The sequence below is a fragment of the Gigantopelta aegis genome, chromosome 15 (assembly GCF_016097555.1).
Source record: "Gigantopelta aegis isolate Gae_Host chromosome 15, Gae_host_genome, whole genome shotgun sequence".
In the NCBI taxonomy this organism is placed as follows: Eukaryota; Metazoa; Mollusca; class Gastropoda; order Neomphalida; family Peltospiridae; genus Gigantopelta; species Gigantopelta aegis.
The window spans coordinates 44,184,166-44,207,850 of record NC_054713.1 but is presented as its reverse complement, the minus strand read 5'-3'; the positions used below and the strand labels follow the sequence as shown (position 1 = coordinate 44,207,850).

The window sequence follows — 23,685 nt, the reverse complement described above, 5'->3', positions numbered from 1 at the left end:
TCCGGTGCTAGTTTTGATTTAGTAAACTAGTCTGAGAGTGGCAGTCCTCTTTGTGGCGGAGCAGGAAGTATGAAATCTCCAGTAAAGGATCTCTTCAGGAGTGGCTGTCCTCCTATACACGAGGCACTAGATAGAGATGTATAAAATCAACCACCATTTTGCCAAATGCCCATTCGACTCTGCATTGTGTAGAGATACGGCCCTGACCATGTATTACGAGTTTGTTGTTCAGATTAACGTTATCTTGCTGCTGACATGTTGGTAAACCACCCCTAATGTAACACCGATTGTGTTATGAGCGAATACAGTTCTGTTCTGTTCTGTTCTGTTCTGTCTGCACATATGCAGACTGATGAAAATACATCTGTTGATTAGCCTACATGAATTATTAATAATATATTTCTGAATCTATATTGTGTTAAAATGGCGACGATATATCTTAGTTTTATTTTTTATTATTAATATTTAGTAATTGACGATATCTATAAAAAGCGAAAACAGACTAGTTTATTAACGGCGCAGACCCTAGTTTTAACTAGTAAAAAATGGACACTAAGTTTAGTTAATTTACAAACCTGTAACCGATTTGGATAAAGTTACAACAGAAAGTTACAACAAAGAAGAGTATGTGACGTTAAAACGGGAAATATTCTTTAAAAAAGACTTGAATTCGAATCAATAAACCGCTACTTCTCAGACGCACCCTGACCAGAAACACTTCGGTTCTACAGAAATGGATAATCTAAACAATAAAATATAAGTAATGTTTGATTTCAGTCAGGTCAGTTCAGGTCATAGGGTTTTACGTGCACATTCAGAACAAGCTGTTGTAGCGCACGCCTGTCGTGGGCACAAGAGCCGGCCTTGGCCGGCTCCTCCGTCCATGACAGGAAAGGTAGGGGGAGGGGAGAGGAGGGACCGCCTGCACTGGCAGGTGCAAGGGAGCACCAGCAGCCCGATCGAATCGGTAGCAGGCGGATGGGGGTGGTGGTGGTGCTATGGAATTTTGAGTGGAGCCGTTAATGCCAAAGAGAAAAGGGGTGCGCAATTTTGATTGAGGAAATTTGGCGCAATTTTGAACGGTCGGTCGAAAGGAAAATGGCCGAGCTAATTTAGGTTTTGATATTAGTGAATCGAGAGTAGCTCGTTAATTACAGACCTTTATGACGCTGGGTGTTTCCCTAGGTTGCCCGTAGGGCCCTTATAAGGACCTGACCGCTTCTGGTCGTGGCATGACAACCTTGATTTCAGTGATCATAAACGGCTCTAATAGTGGCAAATATGCCTTAGTGTTTAAAAACTAGGGTCTGTCCCTTTAAAACTAATTTTGCTTCTATTTTGAATTGGTAAAAAAAAAAATATTATAATATTAAAGGTACATTCTCAAAGTTGTAAATATCATACTTCGATATTTTTTCATGTAACTGTGATTAGTTGCAGTAACTAAACTAATTACTGTAAGAATCTTGGCGAAAAACATAAAGTACGTATACATAGAAAATATTCATCCCGTATACATTAAAATAGCAGCCAATTATTTGTCAATAAAGAGATACACTTCGAATTCAAACTCTGACGTTACTTGTTATCCTGTCGGTGATCGTTATTAAATTTACAATAATGAAAATTAATAAATAGTAATAAATGGAATTATCTCGATAGAATATTTTGTGGGTATACAATTCAGGGTATAATCTTTATATTTCACAAGAAAATTTTATATAAATAGATTTTATCATTATGCATCTTGAGGAGTGCATCTTTAAATAACAGAGAAGAGTTAAATTAAAATTATACGAAACTGCGGTGACAACTGACTCAGTCTATTAATTCAATTCTGCTTTTGAGATACATCCATCCATATTTTAAGATTGTTACGCACGTATTGTATATACATATGCATAAATATTATATTCCCGTAACCCTCTGCAATAGCTTTTTTATATGTGTCACACGCAAACTGACAAAAACAACGTCTGCACAAACACAACCCCCAGTCTGTGTAGCAGTTTTGTATCGCACATCTGCGGTATCATTAAGCAGTTTCATTACCAGAGAAGAACCTTTTGGCCACTTGTGCGTGTTTTACCAATCAAAGCTCTTTAATAATTCACCACGCTATTTCCCCGACTCGCTCGCTCGATTCTTCCGAGTTCCTAGTTTCGTGTACTGCTTCACGAAGAGCGAACCACAACCGCCAAGGCAAATGAATGACAGCGTATGAGACGGACCCGCTGATTGGGTTATCGGCGCGACGGCCACAATGGGGTAATTGTAGTTAATTTCTTACGCCGGTTCATTCATTGGCTGTTGGACAGAAAAACTCTCTCTCTCTCTCGTTCTGTTGTTGTTTGTTGTTTTTGTTTTTTCGGATCAGTGATCAGTTATTCTGGTTTCCCCTCTGATGAAGAGGTGTTCTGGGTTTTACGTGATATTTGTGATAGTGTTGGGATTTCGTCTGCAGTTGTCAGTTAGTTTTGTTTAACTGACCGGACTAGATCATCGGAAATGTTTACCTTTAAATCGTCTTTGATGTTCGTCTGCTTTTCCATGGCTTTCCAGGTAAGATTTTAAATGTTCATATCATAGGTGGGCGGGGGTGGGGGGTGGGGGGGTTGCAGTGGCAGACCCAGACGAGTGTGCAGGAATTTATGTAGGACAGAGGCGGAACCAGAGGGGGCACCAGGGGACCTATCCTTCTAAAATATTCAAGTGATTTTATCCCCCCCCCCCTTCTTTTTATTTTTATTGTGAAACTATTTTCATAAGTTGTTTCAGGTATCCTTTCCCCGTCAGCCCCCCCCCCACCCTCCCCCGCAAAATATTTTCTGTATTCGCCCTTTGAAATGTGAGGGTGTGGCGAGCGAAATTTCTAGAGGGCTGAGGTTCGAATCATGCTCCCCTGGAAAATAAGAAGCAATTAAAAATCGCTCCTGAGTTCTATAGAAGGTAGATCTATGTGGTAGTAAATACTTTTAGATCGTCATACATACATCATTTGTGTTTATTTATGTTAGTATAGTCATTATATTGGTGTGACCAGTCTAACCGGGAATATACTAGTGGGTGTGAGGCGGGGTGAGAGTCGGAGAGGGTGTTGAGGCGGGGTAAGAGTCGATGAGGGGTGAGGTGGGGGTGAGAGTTGGAGATGGGTGGCATTCAACGGCCCAAAGGGCAATAAATTAAACTTTAATAATGTTACGTAGAAACACCCTCAAACTGTTTCAAAACATTCTCATTATTTGTGAATAGATGATTCTTAAACAAAATACTAATTATACGCAAAGTTAATAGTCAGATTATTTTACCACCCCTAAGTTTAGTCTACAGGTCTATGAGTGATGCTCAACCATCCTGAAAACATTGGACCCTACTAGGTGAGGTTCGATACATATATAGCATGGACTTGAAACATTCATGATAAACTTCAAGGGCGGATTTAGGATTTTTGTGAAGGGGGTCACAAAATTCTAAAAAGGGCACTTCGTGTTCGTCGAGGGCAAATAAGCCGAGCTCCCAAAGGGAGTGATATATGTAAGTGGGTGGGGTGGGGTGGGGGTGGGGTAAGGTCCGGAACATTCTCTCCAAAACATTTTGAAATGAAGATGCTTAGAAATGAGTTTACAGATATTTATAGTGTTAATTATTTTGGATGTCAATTTAAAAAGTCATAAAAAGGGGCACTTGAAACAAGCGGGCGCGGCGGGTGGGTGGGGGGGGGGGGGGTCTCGGGACACATGTGACCACCCCCCCCCCCCCCCCCCCCCATGTAAATTGGCTTAGAATCCATCGAACTATAATGCCAGTGCAATACAGCCGAAATACATCATACTGATTTTTAAAAATATTTGTTTTTAAAAATTCAATTTAAACATTAGTATTAGGTTAGTTTTGAACTTGAATGAACATTCCGGAGTGCCTCGTCTCCTTGGAGATAATAGTGGCGAACCAAACATACCACTGACATTAACACTCCTTCTTGTACGATATATCATATGGTTATCGCACATTAAATTGTTTAATAAATAAAACTAACACGAACTAAAATATCACTTCGCCCGTTAGTATTACGTTTAATCAATAACGCTTTGGGGTTATTCCCTGATGACGCCATGCTTTATCACTCACGACTTGGATACCCCGCCACCATAAGGGGCGGATACGGTGTTTATTTTAGGGAGGGGATGTAACTTTTTTTTTAATTGGAAGACAATATTACCTAGAAATCCAAAACCGACTAAATTGTTATATCCTACCTTTTGAAATTAAATACGTTTATTGCATGCATCCGTTAAACATTGCATTTTCCATGAACCTATATATATATATATATATATATATATATATATATATATATATATATATCGTATGTGACAGACCCTAGTTTTTTTTAATTATACGGTATATTTTTCGCTATTAGAGCCATTCTTGGTCATTCAGTTTAGACATTAATTGCATTTTACTGTTTAGATTTTCTATTTCCGTACATCCAACGTGTTTCGGGTCATCCTCGTGTTTATACTATCACGAAATGCATTTTTAAATCATTCTAAAAGCGCACGTACCTCTGAGAAGTAACTATTATGAAGATGAGCCCCGGTCTATGTTTAAGGGTATTTCCCCATTTCAACGTCACAGAGTCTTGTTTCACTCTATTGTAACATTATCCAGATGTGTTACAGGTTTGTAGATTAACCAAACATGGTGTCTGGTTTCATGGGCTGAAACTAGGGTCTGCGACTTTTAAAAAAGTATGTTTGTTTTGTTTAACGACACCACTAGAGCACATTGATTTATTAATCATCGGCTATTGGATGTCAAACATTTGGTAAGTTTCACATATAGTCTAACAGAGGACACCCGCTATATTTTTCCATTAGTAGCATGGGATCTTTGTTATGCACCATCCCTCAGACAGGATAGCACATACCACGGCCTTTGTGGTGTACTGGCTGGCTGGAGCAGTTACGGTGTACTGGCTGGAGCGAGAAATAGCCCAATGGGTCCAATGACGGGGATCGATCCCAACCCGACCACGCATCAAGCGAGCGCCTTAAATACCACTGGGCTACGTCTCGCTCCTAATCATTCCTTTCCTTGGCTGCCTTACAGTGACAGTTAGTTAGCGTATTCGAAACCTGAGTGTGGGAGCGGGTACTGTAGGGGTTTCAATCCTATATTTAAATTACTTATTAATTATTCAATTACAATGAAACGTACATATATACATGAAGTCATATGTTTCCAAATTTGATTTAATTTTTACTCGTCTTTCAAAACAACTGTATCCATTAGGTCAAGTCAGGTCAAAGGTCTTAACGTGCACATTCAGAGCAAACTTTTGTAGTGCACGCCCGTCCTGACAGGAAAGGGTTTAGGGGTGGGTGGGAGGAGGGATCGGTCTCGCTGGAAACAGCAATCAGATTAAATCCATACACAGTGATTTTCGGAATCAGACATAAAGTTGGCAACTATGCGTCGAACTTGTGATTTTTTCTCTGGAGTAAAGTAATAAGGGTAATTTGGACCAAAGGAAAATTATTAGAGGGAAATAAGCCATGTAATGAAATGGCACTTTTCAAACATTTAAGGGTTGAAACAGAATATTTTGCCGCATTAGAACAGCCTAATACAAGAGAAAAATTCCTGAGCCACTGGTGTTTCGAAGGAGCCGTTGCCTCGTGCAATGACGCCTTCGACATTACATATCAGCTGTGATCATTATTGGTCAAATATGCACAAAATGTAGAAAAAATAGGATTGTAGCTTTGGAGGACCGGCTCGCAAACCAGTTTAGAATTTTGTAAATAATGTTTAAGCAACACACACTAAAGAAATTTAAAGAAAACAAAAGCACAAGCATACACTAAATAATTTATTATAATACAAGCACACACACTTCTATGTCCATATATATTTTTTAACATTCAACGAGAACCTGGCTAATTGTCTGAAAAGAGAGAGAAACAAAGCATCTCGACCAGAGTGGGTAGCCGCCGGGGGCACTGGTGGTGCTAATGAATTTTGAATGAGGTAATTTGGCACAGCAATTGGAACAGTTCGTCGAAAAAACAAAGGAACTATCCATTGGCGCAGCTAGGATTTTATATTGGGGGACATTATTTTGTGGTGGGGGGTAGGGTGGCAACAAAACTGTCTGAGTCGTGTTATGGGGTGACAGGAAAATATAAAAGGTGATTGAAAAGAAGATAGGTGATTGGGGAGAGTGGAGGGGGAGCGGGGTAGTGGGGAAGCGGGGTGATTGGGGAGGGTGGTGGGGGAGCGGGGTGATTGGTGAGGACTGGGGAATAAACATGGCCCTCGTGCCGTCCCCCCCCCCCCCCCCCCCCCGTCTCAGCCAGTGACTGTAAGTTCTAATAGACCAAATCAATTCCTATTGCCGATAAAGTTAACTAATAAAACTGATATAAGCAGCGTATCAACACACACAAGTATAGCAATAAAAAGTGTGGCACCTCACATCTAATCTACCTGCAAGAAATTTAAGAGATTTAATTAATGTTTTTAATAGCAACCCTCATTTTTGCTGAAAATTGCAGTTCCATTTTGGGGGGTACCCCGATTAGTTTCAACCTAGACTGGTAAATGCTGCGTAACTTCTGTATAAGAAATAAAAGTGTATTTATTTATTGTCAATGGACAATAGTATTTGCACAAATAATCAATGTCATATATTACTACCAATCACACCCACAACTGCTTTTACTCTTAGTTTTATATATCTGTGATATTTGTATTTTTTGCACTGTGTTTTTATTTAACTATTGAATTTTTATATTGATGTGGTTCATCATTTAATGTTTTGCATTTACCATAGTTTGACACTCAATAGCTGATGTATTTTTCGTGCTGGGGTGTCGTTAAACATTCATTCATTCATTCATTCTTTTACTCCGTAAATATTTGACGGTGCACGTCGAACTTTGACACGGAACTCTCTTCTTTGGTACTATGCAACCTGTATCCACCCTTGGTCGTATATCTATCCATAAAGCCTGACCCCTGATGATTTCTTTCTTTATGTTTTCACATTTTATGTTGCGAATAAGCATTTTCGCGATGTAATGTTACAGATTAAAATAATGGAGAAACTCATTGCCTTTCTGGCCTTTGTTGGCGAGTTGTTATTGTTATAACACGAGAACAGGTAATGGACGTCGACACGATAATGTTCAGTAAACATGCAATATTTAACATGTTTAAAACGAGTTTAAAGAAACGTAGTCATAATTAAATTACGAATTATTGTTCTATTCCGTCATACGTCAGGTTTAGTATCACATTTATTTATATATTGCATGCGCATAATTATAATTAATTATATTGTATGTATGTCTGTATGCGTATTATTGCATGCGTGTATGTATAATTACGTATCTGTATAATAATTATTATGTCGAATTAACCTTCCCCAAAACAAAACACAACAAAAAACAAACAAAAAACACAGACATCCTCCGTAAAAAAAATGAGAAAAAAGGGAAAAGTCAAGCAATATTTTAGTTGTAGGATTGGTACATATGTTTTCGTATTATTTAGTAAAACGGGAAGATTATAAATATCATTTCTGAAAAAGGGATACGCTGAGGCGATTTTATGAGTCAGTTATACATATGTTCATCAGATATTATTGAGAGAAAAAAAAACAAAAAAGACAAAAAAACAACAAAAAAAAAACAATATATCAAATTTGAATTAAATATTTTAAATATAACTATTGTTCGTAGTTTGTAATAATAATATATCCTATTCTTTTAATCAGTATTTAGTTCGTATTGTTTTTAGTTCTTAACTGTATAGTGTATTAGTTTGAAAACACCGAGGTGCATCATATAATAAACTAGTTGTTGCGAAACATAGTTTTACCTATATTCCACACTCTCTTGAAATGTCCTGTCTGCCCCCCACTCCACGCCTACAATAATATTTATACTTCACAAATATTTGTTAAAAACTTAAAAGTGCATAACAATATATTGTGCACGTTGTACTACATGACGCTTTTAGAAATATTACAGGTGTATAATTAGAGAATATGATTAAAAACTACCAGGATGAACTAAGCTTTATTTAGAATTACCTGATTGCCTCAGGTGCGCGTGGAACAATTCTAGTAATCTCGGCTCATTGCGCTACCTTAGGTAGGCGCCGGTTACAAAAGACTGAATCAAAATATTAAAACTTCTACAAGGGAATGTTTTCGTGTTTGAATGGTGGTCGTGTATTTAGAACAACTAACGACGTAAAAATAACATGACGTAAACAGTAGTAATTTAACTGGTTGAATACTCCCCCGCCTACGAACAAAAAGAAAGAAAAGAAAAGCAACAAGCGAGAAAGAAAAAGAAAAACAAACACGAAGACACAACCCACGTAGCTGCAACTAATTATGTTATTTCTTAATTTAACAATAAATATTCTTCCAACAACATGTAACTGAATAAAATGCCAAAGCTGAGCAAAGCAAAGCAAAACTAACCAAACCAACCCAAGCAACAATAAAAGCCAAAAAAAAAGAAGAGAAGAAAAACAACAAAACAATGGGGAAAAAACAACAGTAAAAACAAATTCCAAAAGCTCCACAAACCCGAGAAAAACAAAAGCAGCAGCATCTACAACAACAACAAAACCTCAAACAATATTTTAAAAATCCAATGCAGCCCTCTACATAGGGACCATTTTTCATTTTGCGACTAAAATATGTCCAACTATCTATACAAACAATACAAGTAGGCGCCATCTGGCTCCTGGATAGAAACGTTAACGAAGAGGGCTGTAATGTCATTGTCATCAACACAATACAAATAAACAAACAAACAAACAAACAAAATCCAGAAGAAGTGAAAAAAACAAGAAGAAACCCACATATCTCCAGGCATTCGCTAATTTAATTTTTAAAATTTTAAAAGTCAATTTGTGTTTGTGATAAAGTGGGCGGAGTCTAGCTCAGTCGGTGCAGTGATCGCCTGGAGTGTTTTGGGTCGAAGGATCGAACTCCATCAACGGATCCATGGGGTCTTTCCCACAACTGGTATATGAAATGCTGTGGTATGTGCTGTCCTCTGGGGAAAGTGCATATAATGATATAAAAGATCTCTTGCTGCATTAGGAAAAATGTATCGGGTTTCCTCTGAACACTACGTGTCAGAATTAACTAACGTTTGTTATTCAATAGCCAATGATTAATTAATCAACGTGCTCTATTGGCGTCGTTAAGTAGAAACAAAACTGACTGAAAATCGAAGTCGTATACATGTGAGAATTTTTAAACGTTTGACATCCAATAGCGGTGATTAATTATTCAATATTCTCTTATGATGCCGTTAAACAAAACACACGTGTTTTTATTGTATGATAAAGATTAATTTATATCTCGTAGCATTCACTATTGCTATATTTGTGTTTACTTCAACCTCCATTGTCTTGAGACCAACATGATATTTATATTGATGTATATCTGCCGACTTCATGCATTAACGATGTCAAACATGCCTGTACCATTGTTTGCCACCCAATACCTGCTTTCTATCAGTGTTCGGTAGTGGTTAAATATTCATCCCTCCTTTGTTTCCAAATCGTCTGAAACTGACATCAACTCTAGACGAGAAACCCGACAAAGGCCACGCTCACTTTATTAATTATACATAATTACACACACAGGTCGTAAATTATCCGCCCGTTCTACGTTAATAGGCGCGTTGTGGCCATGATGTTGTTAAGAGCTACTAATGTGCATATAGTAAATAATTGTCCTGTCTTCTTTGGTCAGGACGGGGGCGGGATGTAGCCCAGTGGTAAAGCGCTCGCTTGATGCGCGATCGGTCTTGGATCGATACCCGTCGGTGGGCCCATTGGGCTATCTCTCGTCTCAGCCAGTGCACCACGACTGGTATATCAAAGGCCGTGGTATGTGCTACCCTGTTTATGGGTTGCATATAAAAGATCCCTTGCTACTAATGGGAGAAATGTAGCGGGTTTTCTCTCTAAGACTATACGTCTAAAATACCAACTGTTTGACATCCGATAGCCGATGATTAATAAATCAGTGTGCTCTAGTGGTATTGTTAAACATACCAAACGTTTTGGTCAGGGCAGTTGATGGCGGGATGTACCTCAGTCGGTTGAGTGCTCGCTTGAGGTGCTTGCGTCACAGGATCGAACCACTTCGCTGGATTCATTCAACTGATAGGGGGTTTTTTTTCTCGTTCCACCCAGTGCACCACAACTGAACAAAGACCGTCGTACATGTATGTGCTTTCTTGTCTGTGGGGAAGTGCATATAAAAGACTGCTCCATTAGGAAAAGTGTAACGTGTTTCCTCTGATGACAATGCGTCAGAATTACCAAATCTTTGACATCCAATAGCCGATGATTAATTAATTAATCAATGTGCTCTAGTGGTGTCGTTAAACAAAACAACTGTGCTGGGGCAAATCCTCTAATTCGGGAAAAACGTATTGAGATATTCGAGCCAAATTAGCTTATCTGAATCCTCTTCACCGTGTATTTCCATTATTCTACCCACAATATTAATTGTAATCCATGTATAAATTTAATGCGTAGTGATTTGTTTGCAACCTTATATACACGTGTATAGCTGTTTGGCCGTAATGCTAATATGAATAGATGTTGTTATCCAGATTCGGGCGTTTTCGTTCCAGGCACAAATCAGCCTGCCCCCTAGAAAATTGGGAGCTCGAACTCCTATGAAGATAGTATTCTTCAAAGCACTGGACAAACCCTCGTTTATAAACACTACGACGTATTGTTCACTATTAGAGCCATTTTGGTTAATTGAAATCACATATTACTTAGATTTTATTGTTAGATTTAAATGTTTCTGGTCATCCTGGTGTTCCTAACACCTCAAAGTGGTTTTGTTCCTATTTATAAAATAGGACACACGCCTGAGACAAAACGGTTATGGAGACGCGAGCTTTAGTGTCAGCTTAAAGGGTATTTCCCCGTTTCATCATCAGTCTCTTGTTTCACTCTACTGTAACTTTATCCAAATGTGCCACAGATTTCTACATTAACAAAACTACGTAGTGTCCGTTTCCACCATAGGCGTACGAATTAAACGAAAATGCCCGAATCTGAATAACAACTTTTATTCATATTATGGATTAACAACTAATTTTGAGGAGTAGAATGATGAAAATACATGGTAAAATGGTCTCAGGTTAGCACATTTTGCCTGATTTTGTGTATAATTTTTGCCTGAATTTGTCCAGCACTAGGGGGCACCCACACACCCCCACCCACCCACCACCCCACCCCCGTCTCGTACGCTTATGGTTTTCACGGGTTGAAACTAGGATCTACGACTTTAAAGCTTTAAAGTGGTGTGGTATTGGGCGTTCAGAAGTGTTTTCATTCAAGCGTTTCACTTGGTTAATAACAATAAATGCGAATACATGGATTCAATGGAAAATACAGTTTACGATTTCCTCGCTAATAGTTATCATCCCATGACGAACTTACCACTGAACGCTGAAAACAACATATTACGATATAGAAATACATGTTTGAAATCTTTTCAAATAACAGCAAGCGATAATATGATATAGAAATACATGTTTGCTATCTTTTCAAATAACAGAAAGACAAAATATTATTTTACAAAACCGCATTAATACAGAACATGTATTTTTTTCCTTCATAAATATTTATGTGTATTTGTATGTGTGCTTTTATGCTTTTTTGTGTGCGCTCATGTGTGTGTGTTTTTGTGTGTTGAGAGGGAATCAGAGATTGAAAGAGAGAGAGAGAGAGAGAGAGAGAGAGAGAGAGAGAGAGAGAGAGAGAGAGAGAGAGAGAGAGAGAGAGAGAGAGAGAGAGAGAGAGAGAGAGAGAGAGAGAGAGAGAGAGAGAGTTGTAGTAAAAGAGTGACAGAACGTGAGAGAAAGTTTGTTTATTGTGTTTGTTTGTTTTGTTTAACGACACCACTAGAGCACATTGAATTAATAATCATCGGCTATTGGATGCCAAACATTTGGTAAATTTTGACGTATAGTCCTAGAGATAAAACCCACTACATTTTGTCATTAGTAGCAAGAGGTCTTTTATATGCACCACCCCACGGACAGGATAACAGACAGGTATAAGTATTGTATAAGGTGTTAGATGAATGCACATACGCCATGAATTTCAAGAAGCTAGTATATTTTACTAACTAAACAAAACGTGTATAATATGTGTAAACTATGTGACAGCTAACAACGCAACTAAGCTGTTGCCGTGTCTTGCGAGCCGCGATTATTGCGAGGTGACACATTTAATTAAAACATACCTCCGTACACACGCTCTCATTTTCGTACCAGGGCGGTACCAGACCAGTTGCGCGGTGCCCGCCCTTTCACGTGTGCCTTACGTGTCACACGCCTGGCGATTTGAAATATTGACATAGTATTGTGCCTGACATTACTGACTCGAAATCTAATAAGCAGTTGCCCAAGAGACACAGGACTTTAGTTCGTGCTACAATTGTATATATATATTTTTTTTTCCTTTTTCTTTTCACTTTTGTTAAAATTCGTTGCTGTTCTTTGTTGTTGTTGTTTGTTACTTTACTATAATTTTCGCTAGATGAATATGTGTTCTTTTCTTTTATGGATATTTTTTTGTTGAATTTAGCTACAAATACTTGTACATGAATGTATGTATATTTAAAATATTACTATTTTGTCGCTTATGTGTACGATTAAAAACGATTTGGGAATATTTGTTTAGAGAGAGAGAGAGAGAGAGAGAGAGAGAGAGAGAGAGAGAGAGAGAGAGAGAGAGAGAGAGAGAGAGAGAGAGAGACAGACAGACAGACAGACAGACAGACAGAGAAAGACAGAGACAAAGAGGGAGGGAGGGAGGGTGAAAAAGACAGACAGGGAGACAGACACAGAAAGAATGTCCTGTTACTCTCTATCAGAGGAACATATATTATAAAACACACCAATATAGGCGTAGTTTTAATGTCTAATGAGGTGTTGTTAAAAATATTCTTATCTCTTCTTGGATATTTTTTACCAATCTTCCTAGTAACTCAGACAGACTTCCCTCACCTGTCTGCAGGTAAAACAACTTGAATAAGCCGTGGAGTTTATAACATGGTTTACGAGACTCGACTGTTCTGTCAGTTAGATGATGGCAACTCCAGACTGGAATCGTAAGTCCTGCACCGCTCCAGTGGTAAGGCGTTCGCTTGATGCGCGGTCGGTGTGGGATCGATCCCCGTCGGTGGGCCCATTGGGATATTTCTCGTTCCAGCCAGTGAACCACGACTGGTATAACAAAAGGCCGTGGTATGTACTACCCTGTCTGTGGGATGGTGCATATAAAAGATCCCTTGCAGCTAATCGAAAAGAGTAGCCCATGAAGTGGCGACAGCGGGTTTTCTCTCTCAATATCTGTGTGGTCCTTAACCATATGTCTGACGCCATATAACCGTAAACAAAATGTGTTGAGTGCGTCGTTAAATAAAACATTTCTTTCTTTCTGTTCTTCACTTCAGACAATCAGATGAAAACTTTAATATTTTTTATTTGTTGAAGCATGCCTAGAAATAAGTGCAGCTTGTTGGAAAGGACACGTTTTAGAACAAGAACCTGTATTTTCAGGGCACATGAGATGTTCCGGTGATATATATATTATTGGTAACGGTTATGCAGTTATAGGGTCAGTCCATTTATATAGTTGTAGTCATATTTGTCTTAGTAATTTAGGTCAGGTGGAAAAATAATATGTTTATGGATGCATGGAATACGTTCAGCTAGCCATTTTTAGCTAAACTATTTTAGCTGGTTCTCGCAGCATGGAAGTTGTATATTAGCAGTCCAGAACTCCCCAGCCACCCTCTGGAACCGCACCTACCCACCCAGTCTTAAGGGTTCAGTGGAGAGATGTAAGGCAATTACACACTTCTCTCTCACTAACCCCTAACCCACTGACCTGGACAGACAGCACAGATAGCTGAGGTATGTGCCCAGGAAAGCGTGCTTTAACCTTAATTGAATACAAGCACGTACATTAATTATTGGGTGTTAAATGATTATACCTGACTTATGTAGTCACTAAAATATTAATAAAATATTAAATTCAACATTATGTTGAAATATATCAATAATTATAATGCTTAATATATTTAAAACACTTGACTACGAAAATCTCTACATGGGAAACGTTAAGACATAAATCACTTTCGTTAAAAGTTCTCTCTACAATTCTTCATCCGGTGATTGTAATTCTCTCAACTAGAATGTAATTGAAATGTAGGGAGAAAATTGTAAGAAAAGCGATTTATGTTTAGTGTATTTAAAATTGCACATTAAAAAATAAAACAAGATGTCATTCAAAATCCTTAATACATGTGGTTTAGTTTCGTATTTATTTACTAATCTGTTTACTTATTTTCCGGATGAACATGTACGTATGGTCTATTCTGGGGGTTAAAAATAAACACTGTCTTGTGTTACGTTTACAGAAATGCTGCGTCTGTTATCTGTACGATCACCTGGGAAAGGTTTTCAGTTTGAGTTTTCAGTTCAATCGCCCCAAACCAGAAGCCAGCTCTGTCTGGAGAAACGGTACTATTCTCCAAACGACGAGCTGGCGTTATATGTATAGTTAAAGACGCCATCTCGACTTTCCAGAATCGCCCCTGCGTGTGCTGTAACCTCACCGTGGTGCAGGGGTGTAACATTCTCTTTGAGAATGGCCAATACAGCACAAAATTGAAGTTTTGAGTAAAATTCAGTATCCGTAAAATTCTGTGATATTTGTGTTTTTGCACAGTTCTTTACACTGTTTTTGTTTGTCTTGAATTTTTATATTGATGTTGATCATCACTTTATTTATTTGCATTACCATAGTTTGACACCCAATAGCCGATGTATTTTTCGTGCTGGGGTGTCGTTAAACATACATTCATTCATTCCAGAATCGTATACCTTGTTGAAGTTTGTTTTCTTTAACGACACCACTAGATGTCATTGATTTATTAATCATCGGCTATAAGATGTCAAACACTTGGTAATTTTTGACATATAGTCTTAGAGAGGAAACCCGCTACATTTGTTTCCATTAATAGCAAGCGATCTTTTATATGCACTATCCCACAGACAGGATAGAACATACCACATGCCTTTGATATGCCAGTCGTGGAGCACTGGAATGAGAAGTAGCCCAATGGCACAGTTGGGGATCGATCCCAGACCGACCGGCATCAAGCGATCGTTTTACCACTGGGTTACGTCCCGCCCCTGTATGCCTTGTATTGCAGTAGAAGGGTAGCACCACAAAGAGAAGTAATAAACTATTAATGGTTCGCATCAAATGGCTGCCACCAGGAGACATTAAGAGCCGAATTTACAAAGCCTGTTTTTTGTCTTAAACATGTGTTCCTAAACACCCGCGTTCAAGAGAAACAAACAGTTTACGTTTGTCAAGTATCTGTAGTAGTTATAGTCCCGACTTTGCTTCTCTAAGGTGATGTAAACTGGTGCCGGTTTATTCGCCCAGATGCGGCAATACAGTAACTACAATACTGTACCGTCGAATATTTAAAATAATCCTGACATTGCTGCTTTAATGTGATGTAAACTGGTGTCGGTTTATTCACCCAGGTGTTGCCCTGTTTCAGGTGTAATACCGCGTCTGCCTGGCCGAGCCACACGGCGTGTTTACCTCTGGGCCTGTTCTGCGAGTCTTAAGAGTCTCTCTCGAGTGATTTCGTCTCCGGTTCCCAAACAAACGGGTAGCAAATTGCCACATAGTTATTTCAAAGGCCGAACAGAAACAAACTTTCATCGCCTTGATAGCTTACAGATTGCAGGTTTCAGGCTGGAAAGGAAGGATGGGGGGGGGGGGGGGGGATGGCTTGAGATTTCACCAGATAGTTTATAAGAGAACCTCTTAAGCATCGCGTGTTGAAAACGCAACTCATCCCATTTCAGCATGGGGAGCGTGATGTGGCCCAGTTGGTAGAGCGCTCACCTAAGATGAGATTGCGAGATCTAGCTAAGTCGGTAGAGTGCTCTCATGAGGTGATTGCGTCGTAGGGTCGAATCACCTCAGTGGACACAATATCTGTTTGCACCACAACTGGTGTATCAAAGGTTGTGGTATGTGCTGCCCTATCTGTAGTGTATATAAAATATCCCTTGCTACTAAAAGAAATCCCTGTCATGGGCAGAACTCTCTGCCGAAATCAGAGGTTGTGTTCACGGCAGGCATGCTTGAACAGTTCTTTGCTGGAAGCATGCCAAATTTTACCCACACGCATACACACACTAAAATAAAAATGTAGCCTATTGTTAATAAATTAATGTGCCCTAGTGGTGTCGTTAAACAAAATAAACTTTAAGATGTTATCGGTTTGATCGGTCTTGTTGAATTCAAGTTTATCACGTCCCTGCCATTATTATTAAATATTTGTTTACTAAAACATTAGAGTTTATAATCATAAGATAGTCATATACTTATTATTATTAAATATTTGTTTACTAAAACATTAGAGTTTATAAACATAAGATAGTCATATACTTATTATTATTAAATATTTGTTTATTAAAACATTAGAGTTTATAAACATAAGATAGTCATATACTTATTATTATTAAATACTAAAACATTAGAGTTTATAAACATAAGATAGTCATATACCTATTATTATTAAATATTGGTTTACTAAAACATTAGAATTTATAAACATAAGATAGTCATATACTTATTATTATTAAATACTAAAACATTAGAGTTTATAAACATAAGATAGTCATATACTTATTATTATTAAATATTTGTTTACTAAAACATTAGAGTTTATAAACATAAGATAGTCATATACTTATTATTATTAAATACTAAAACATTAGAGTTTATAAACATAAGATAGTCATATACTTATTATTATTAAATATTTGTTTACTAAAACATTAGAGTTTATAAACATAAGATAGTCATATACTTATTATTGTTAAATACTAAAACATTAGAGTTTATAAACATAAGATAGTCATATACTGTGACGGAACATGCTCTTAAATTTGTTTTCGCCTGTGGCGATATTAATTGTTTTAGAAGGCCATGTGCAGTTCCAATATGCACTTAAGCCCAGGTGGGCACTTTGTTACGTAATACCTCTGCGCGACGGTGGTCGTGCTATTTTCAATACACACCCAGACCAGTTGCGGAGGCCATGTGGCCAGTAGTTACGTAATACCTCCGCGAGTGCGGTTTTTACGACCGTAATTTTGGCGACTAGGCGACAGTGAGTCTGGCCATCTAAGAGAAAATTCTCGTCTTGGTGGCTGTGGAAATATCACTTGTAGGTATTCGGTGCCGCCATGTACCCCCAGGCGATATTCGGTTTTATAATAAATAGCTAGGGTTTTAGAGATATGAGGGAGAAACATATTGGAAGGCTTCCAGGGAACGCGTCCGTTTGGACTTGGTAAATATTATTTCTGCTCTGTTGTATAACCTTGATGTGATTGATGTGACTTTAAATATTTTAATACTGTATTATACCAATATTATTTAGACGGTGCTGCCGGTAATCTGACGCAGTAAACTGTAGGCTCACTGTCTAATATATATAAAGCTTAACCAGTCATCCTAGAGGATCTAGGTAAACTGTAGGTTATTGTCTTTATTGTGATAGGTACCAGTATTAATTCTGTATTACAAGGTTACTGAATGAGTAGATAAGGGTTAATTAAAAATTAACCAGTTAGGAATAGAGTTGTAATTCCTTTATTAATTAAGTTCCCCTGGAAGCGTTTCTCAATTATCACACGTGTGGGTGTTGTGTCACGGTGAAGTGATTAGAATATTGTATAAACTAGACACCTAGTGATTAACTAATTAAGTGATCAGTTCTGGGTTGTTACTATTTGTTGTTGTTAATTAACTACTGCGGCAGTACATTTGTCAGCGTAGATTAATACAGATTCCAAAGTGTATTGTGTTTTTGTTGTGTTTTCTAGTGAACTGAACGTGCTATATTATATATACTTTATATAACATCTTATCTCTGTTCATACCTAGAAACGAGCCACGCGGGTATATACTGCCCGATACAGAGAGATCTAATAGATATACAGTTAGGAGAGATATTTGGATAATCGTGTTTCATTCAGTTACGGGTATTATAGGATCCCCGTAACATATACTTATTATTATTAAATATTTGTTTACTAAAACATTAGAGTTTATAAACATACGGTAGTCATATACTTATTATTATTAAATACTAAAACATTTGAGTTTATAAACATAAGATAGTCATATACATATTATTATTAAATATTTGTTTACTAAAACATTAGAGTTTATAAACATAAGATAGTCATATACTTATTATTATTAAATATTTGTTTACTAAAACATTACAGTTTATAGGCATAAGATGGTCATATACTAGGTTGCTCTCAATGAAATTTGATGAATCTAACGTTCTCTGTTAAAATTGATTGGTTACCGATGTGGTTAGACCTATTGGACTTACAGAGTCTTTTTGGCGACCAAAATTGGATATTAAATATAGTTTCTTGTTTATAATACCAGTATCTGCAGAGTGTCTAATGCGTTTGCGGTCGTGTGTTAATGTCTATAGGTCATTTTTCATTTTACTTAGTAATATATTTTTTTTTCGTGTGTACGAAATTATTGGAAGGTGAAATCTGGATTGTGCTGCTACAAATATTAGGAAACCAACAAACACCTTATTTGTACAGATAGTGATATTCTAACCAGGAAAATACTTTTAACATGTTTTTTAGTCATCTTGTCGTGTTTATTTGACGTCCAATAGCCGATGATTAACGAATCAATGTGTTGTAGTGGTGTTGTTAAATAAAACAAACTTTTAGTCTGTACATGTTACAATGGCAGAAAATTCACGACTCCTTTTTATCGTGAATTGCACAAACTATTCTAGGTGACATTTCCACAGACGTAACCACCATCACTTCCTTTTGTCTCTGTCTTGTACAGTTAAAGTTTGTTTTTGTTTTGTTTAACAACACCATGAGAGCACATTGATATAATTAATCATCGGCTATTATATGTCAAACATTTGGTTGCGTTGTCTAGAGATACGATTTTGAAATTTCTTTAAGGTTTTGTCATAAGATTTTGTCATCCATATTTGTCTGTACAACGGGTGTAAAGGGGCACCACCAAACAACGACAACACAAAACATGTGTTCATAATTCATCGCATGATATTACCTCATCATTTAGGCTCGATGATGTATGCGTGTTATACTCCGAATCACTGAACCATTCTACCTGGTGTCGACCCAGCATGGCGGCAAACACATAACACTTGTCATAACATTCGGCGAAACCCTCCTACAAGACCCGTCTACTATTCACGAAAACCAACTTGAACATGCATGTCAGATCGGGGATCGAGATAGCAAGGAAAACAAAATGATTATTATTTTTATCTCCGGCGCATGGCTCCGAGACTCATCTGCTAGGTAACGTTTATTACGTGTCGGGACAGGTGCAAGGTGATAAGAGAAAAATGTTGGGAGAGTGGTGGTGTTTGCGTAAAAAAAATAGACTTGGATAACTTTGACGTTGTTCGTTGTTGTTGTGTGTTGTTGTGTGTTTTTAGTAGCGTCTGAAGATAAGAACAATTCGACTTGAAACAGTTTTTACATGTCCAGTACGTTTCAAGGTTCGAGCATGCCACCCCCACCCCCACCTCCGCCCCCACCTAGCTTTATGCTAGGTTCAGACTACCAACTGCCTCGATTCTAAGGTTTGTTTTGTTTAACGACACCACTAGATCACATTGATTAATTATTGTCTAGTGAATACTTAGGTAATTTTGACTCGCTGTCTACAGAGAAAATCCGCAAAATATTTCCTAATACATCAAGGGATCTTTTATATACACTGCCCCACAGACAGGAAAACACATACCACGGCCTTTGAACGAGAAACCCCCAAATTAGTTGAACGGATCAACCGAGATGGTTTGATCCTGCAGCGCAAGCACGTCAAGCGAGCACTTAACCGACTGAGCTGAATCCTGACCCCCCCCCCCCCCCCCCCTTGTTTTTATTAGCATCTGAAGATACCAACAACTCGATTCCAAACAGTGGATGGGTGAAAGGATGTATGGATAAATGAATGGATGGTTGGTGGATGGATGGATAGATGGATAGATTGGTTGGTTGAATGAATGGATGGATGGATGGATGGATGGTGGATGGATGGATGGATGGTTGGATGGATGGATGGATGGATGGTTGGTGGATCGATGGATGGATGAGGAAGGATGGATGAATGGATGCATGCATGCATGGATTGATGGATGGGGAAGGATGGATGAAACGATGGACGGGTAGATGGATAAATGCATGGGTGAATGAATTTGGATGGATGCATGTAGGCAAGAATGTGTGTGTATGTGGATGTATGGATGGATTGTTAAATTAATTAATTAATATATGGATGTATCGGTGATTGGGTGAATATTTGTCTGAATGATGGATGGGCCCCCGACTTAGCTATATAACATTAAATCATGGATTCTAGGTAAAGACGTTAAAGCCCTCATCTGATAATAAACCTATAAAGATATTCGCTATCTCTTGACGGGAACTCTCGCGTGTGTGGCCAACAGAGAGAAGAACGCGAGCTTCACTTATCTCCAGCCCCAGATGTTAGTGCAATTCCTCATTCTTCAATAGTCTATTTATCAAACGCGGGGACAATTCAACGACAGGGGGAGGTAAACACGGCCTGTATCTTGTCTTTATTTAAACATTAATATTCCCTATCGCGTCGTCGGAGTCATAACCACAGCAGAGCGTGTTTTGACTTCCCTCTAAATTGATTTCTTACCTTCACTGAAAAAAGAGCTGCGTATGTGTATAATAACTTTTTAATGGGAGTCGTTCATCTTGACAACATCTATTCTTTTTTATATATATATATATATGAGAGAGAGAGAGAGAGAGAGAGAGAGAGAGAGAGAGAGAGAGAGAGAGAGAGAGAGAGAGAGAGAGAGAGAGAGAGAGGGGAGAGAGAGAGAGAGAAAGAGAGAGAGAGAGAACGAGAAAGAGAGAGAATAGGGAAGATAGGTACAGAATAAAAGAAAGAGAGTTAGAAAAATAGAGAATGATGGAAGAAAAAGAGAAAGAAATACTATTAGATATAACGATAGAACTATAGAAACAGAGAGACAGACAGACAGTCAGAAAGAGAAACTAAACAGACATTTATTTTATAGCCATCTGTCAAATCATTGTGATCACGTGACTACAAACTGATGACAGGAAATTTCGAAGTAGCCGTCATGCTATGTGATAATATACTTAGGGCTTTGACAGTCGAGGTTTGGAATCCGGAAGCACTCTATCGTGGGTCCTTGAAAAGTGTTATAATCTTCGCACCGCTTGAAACCACTTCATGTTTCAAGGACATGCTCAATCAAATTCTTTTCACCACTGCTCATTGTCAGGATGAAAACATTAACCTAACAGATGTTAACAATCTTTTAAAAATCATCAACGAATTTTAAAACATTTTGTGCAAAAAGAAAATCGTCAAAGAATGGTTAAAGGAGTTTATGATGGTTATTTTGTGATTTGTTTTGTGTGTGTGGATGTGTAGAATTGTGTTTTCCTTAAGATGAATTACAGTGATTTAAAAGCTGTGTTGAAAATCAAACAAATAGAGCACACGCGAGCGATAATTTTGTATAAAGTTACAAATTTGTTTTCAGGTTTTAAGCCAAGCGGGGTACGGGGAGGCATGCAGTCTTTAAAACATATGCCTCGCTTTTCTTGGAAACTCATTTACAAACCCAGCAGTCATTATGCGTTTTCCTTTCTTCATTTTTTTTACTTTTCCTCTTTCTGGATTTTTGGGGTTTTTTTTTACATTGCAGACTTGTGTGTTTTGCGTTCTTCACAGCTCGTGTTGCAATTAAAGCGAACAAAATTGCGTCTCTCACTGTGAAACAGAAACAACTGTTTAGCAGTCTTGTCAAAATATTCCTTTGTGTATTTGTGTCTGTGTCATGTTTACTGAATTCGACAATAAACATGTTGAGTTTTGGTGTAATATGACGGCATGTATATAGCTCATTATTCGCCGCTAGGGGGGGGGGGGGGGGGGGGGTACTAACGCGATGTTTGTTTAATTATTACACCACTGTGAGAGGGGAAACCCGTAGTGTAGTTGTTCAATCAGTGAATGGTACGTATTTAACAAGCTGATTGTCAGGGATGATGATCTACTGAATGTGCAAAAAACCCAAAACAAAAACAAAAACACGGCGCCTTTCCGTTTCAGTAATAAAAAATAACAAAAGTGTTTTGGTTTTAGTTTTTTAAATTTTATTTATTTTCTTATTTTTATTTATTTATTTATTTATCGTGGGTTGTTGGGGTTGGGTTTTTTTGTTTCGTTTGATTTACTGGGTCAAACCCCACTACCGTCACACGATATGTCCTTTTAAATAGCAGCAAAGGCTCTTTGATATGCGTTTTACTCTCTCTCTATCTCTCTCTCTCTCTCTCTCTCTCTCTCTCTCCTCTCTCTCTCTCTCTCTCTCTCTCTCTCTCTCTCTCTCTCTCTCTCTCTCTCTCTCTCTCTCTCTCTCTCTCTCCACTCGTGCGTGTTTGTTTGTTTTAATGACATGTTGGTTTTATAAATATTAAGATATGTTTGTTACAATATTTATTAATTTGGTAATATAGTTTTAATCAAAGCCGAAATCAGTCGAATTTTAAGACAATAAATGTACACCCGACTTTTAAAAATATATTTTGTATTTGGTATTTACATTGAAATGTTATGCTTTTTAGTGTTTGCTCATGTCATTATATTAAAACAAAATATATACAAGAAGAGAAACTGTATTCATTAAATTAAAACTAACATGAAAACCATGGTCGCCAGCAAGGCCAGTTGAAGACAAATCTTACTGGCCCATCTCAATTTCAACTAGCCCTCCAATTATCACATTGAAATTTAACTGCACAGCCGATTTAAAACTAGAATGTTCTTTCGTAAATATTAGCCATATATGAATAAAGTTAAAATTCATATAAAAACATGTTATTCAGTTTTAAATGCCTAAAACCTTAGTGGTATAGGGGCATGTTAATAAGTACTCTCTCAGTTTTAAAAAGAATTCCAGTAAAAATAAAAATGTTTCTTTACAAATTACCATTAAATTATATACCAATTAAATTTCGTTTTTTAATGTATAGGGGTGAAGACAAAATGTTAAAACAGCCGAGGTGTGCAGCTTGACTTGCATTGTCTCTAAAATAAACTGTAATGCAGTACAAAGAGACTAAAGGTAGAACTGCGCAGGCTTTAGTACACTGGTCTGGGAGCGGCAGTCATAAATTATTGCTTTTTAAATGACGGCTCTACACAATACAATTCATTTCCACTTATGTTCGTGCTTATATCCAATTAAGGTTCAAGCACGCTGTCCTGGGCACACACCTTAGCTATTTGGGCTGTCTGACCAGGACAGTGAGTTAGTTGTTAGTTGGTTAGTGGTTAGTGAGAGACAGGAGGTTGTAGTAGCCTTACACCTACCCATTGAGACTTTAAGAGCTCGCTCTGGGTTGGAGAAGGTACCGGGCTGCGAACCCTGTACCTACCAGCCTGTAGTCCGATGACTTA

General features: G+C 37.9%; 1 protein-coding gene across 1 annotated transcript in view; it reads left to right on the top strand.

The window, feature by feature from the left end:
• The first annotated feature begins 2,332 nt into the window (after positions 1-2,332).
• LOC121390356 overlaps positions 2,333-23,685 on the top strand; it is a 161,492-nt gene continuing 140,139 nt past the window's right edge. Inside the window, exon 1 of the mRNA XM_041522149.1 lies at positions 2,333-2,562. Within this exon, the coding sequence (XP_041378083.1) occupies positions 2,509-2,562 (54 nt within the window). The 5' untranslated portion in view covers positions 2,333-2,508. The remainder of the gene's footprint in view (positions 2,563-23,685) is intronic.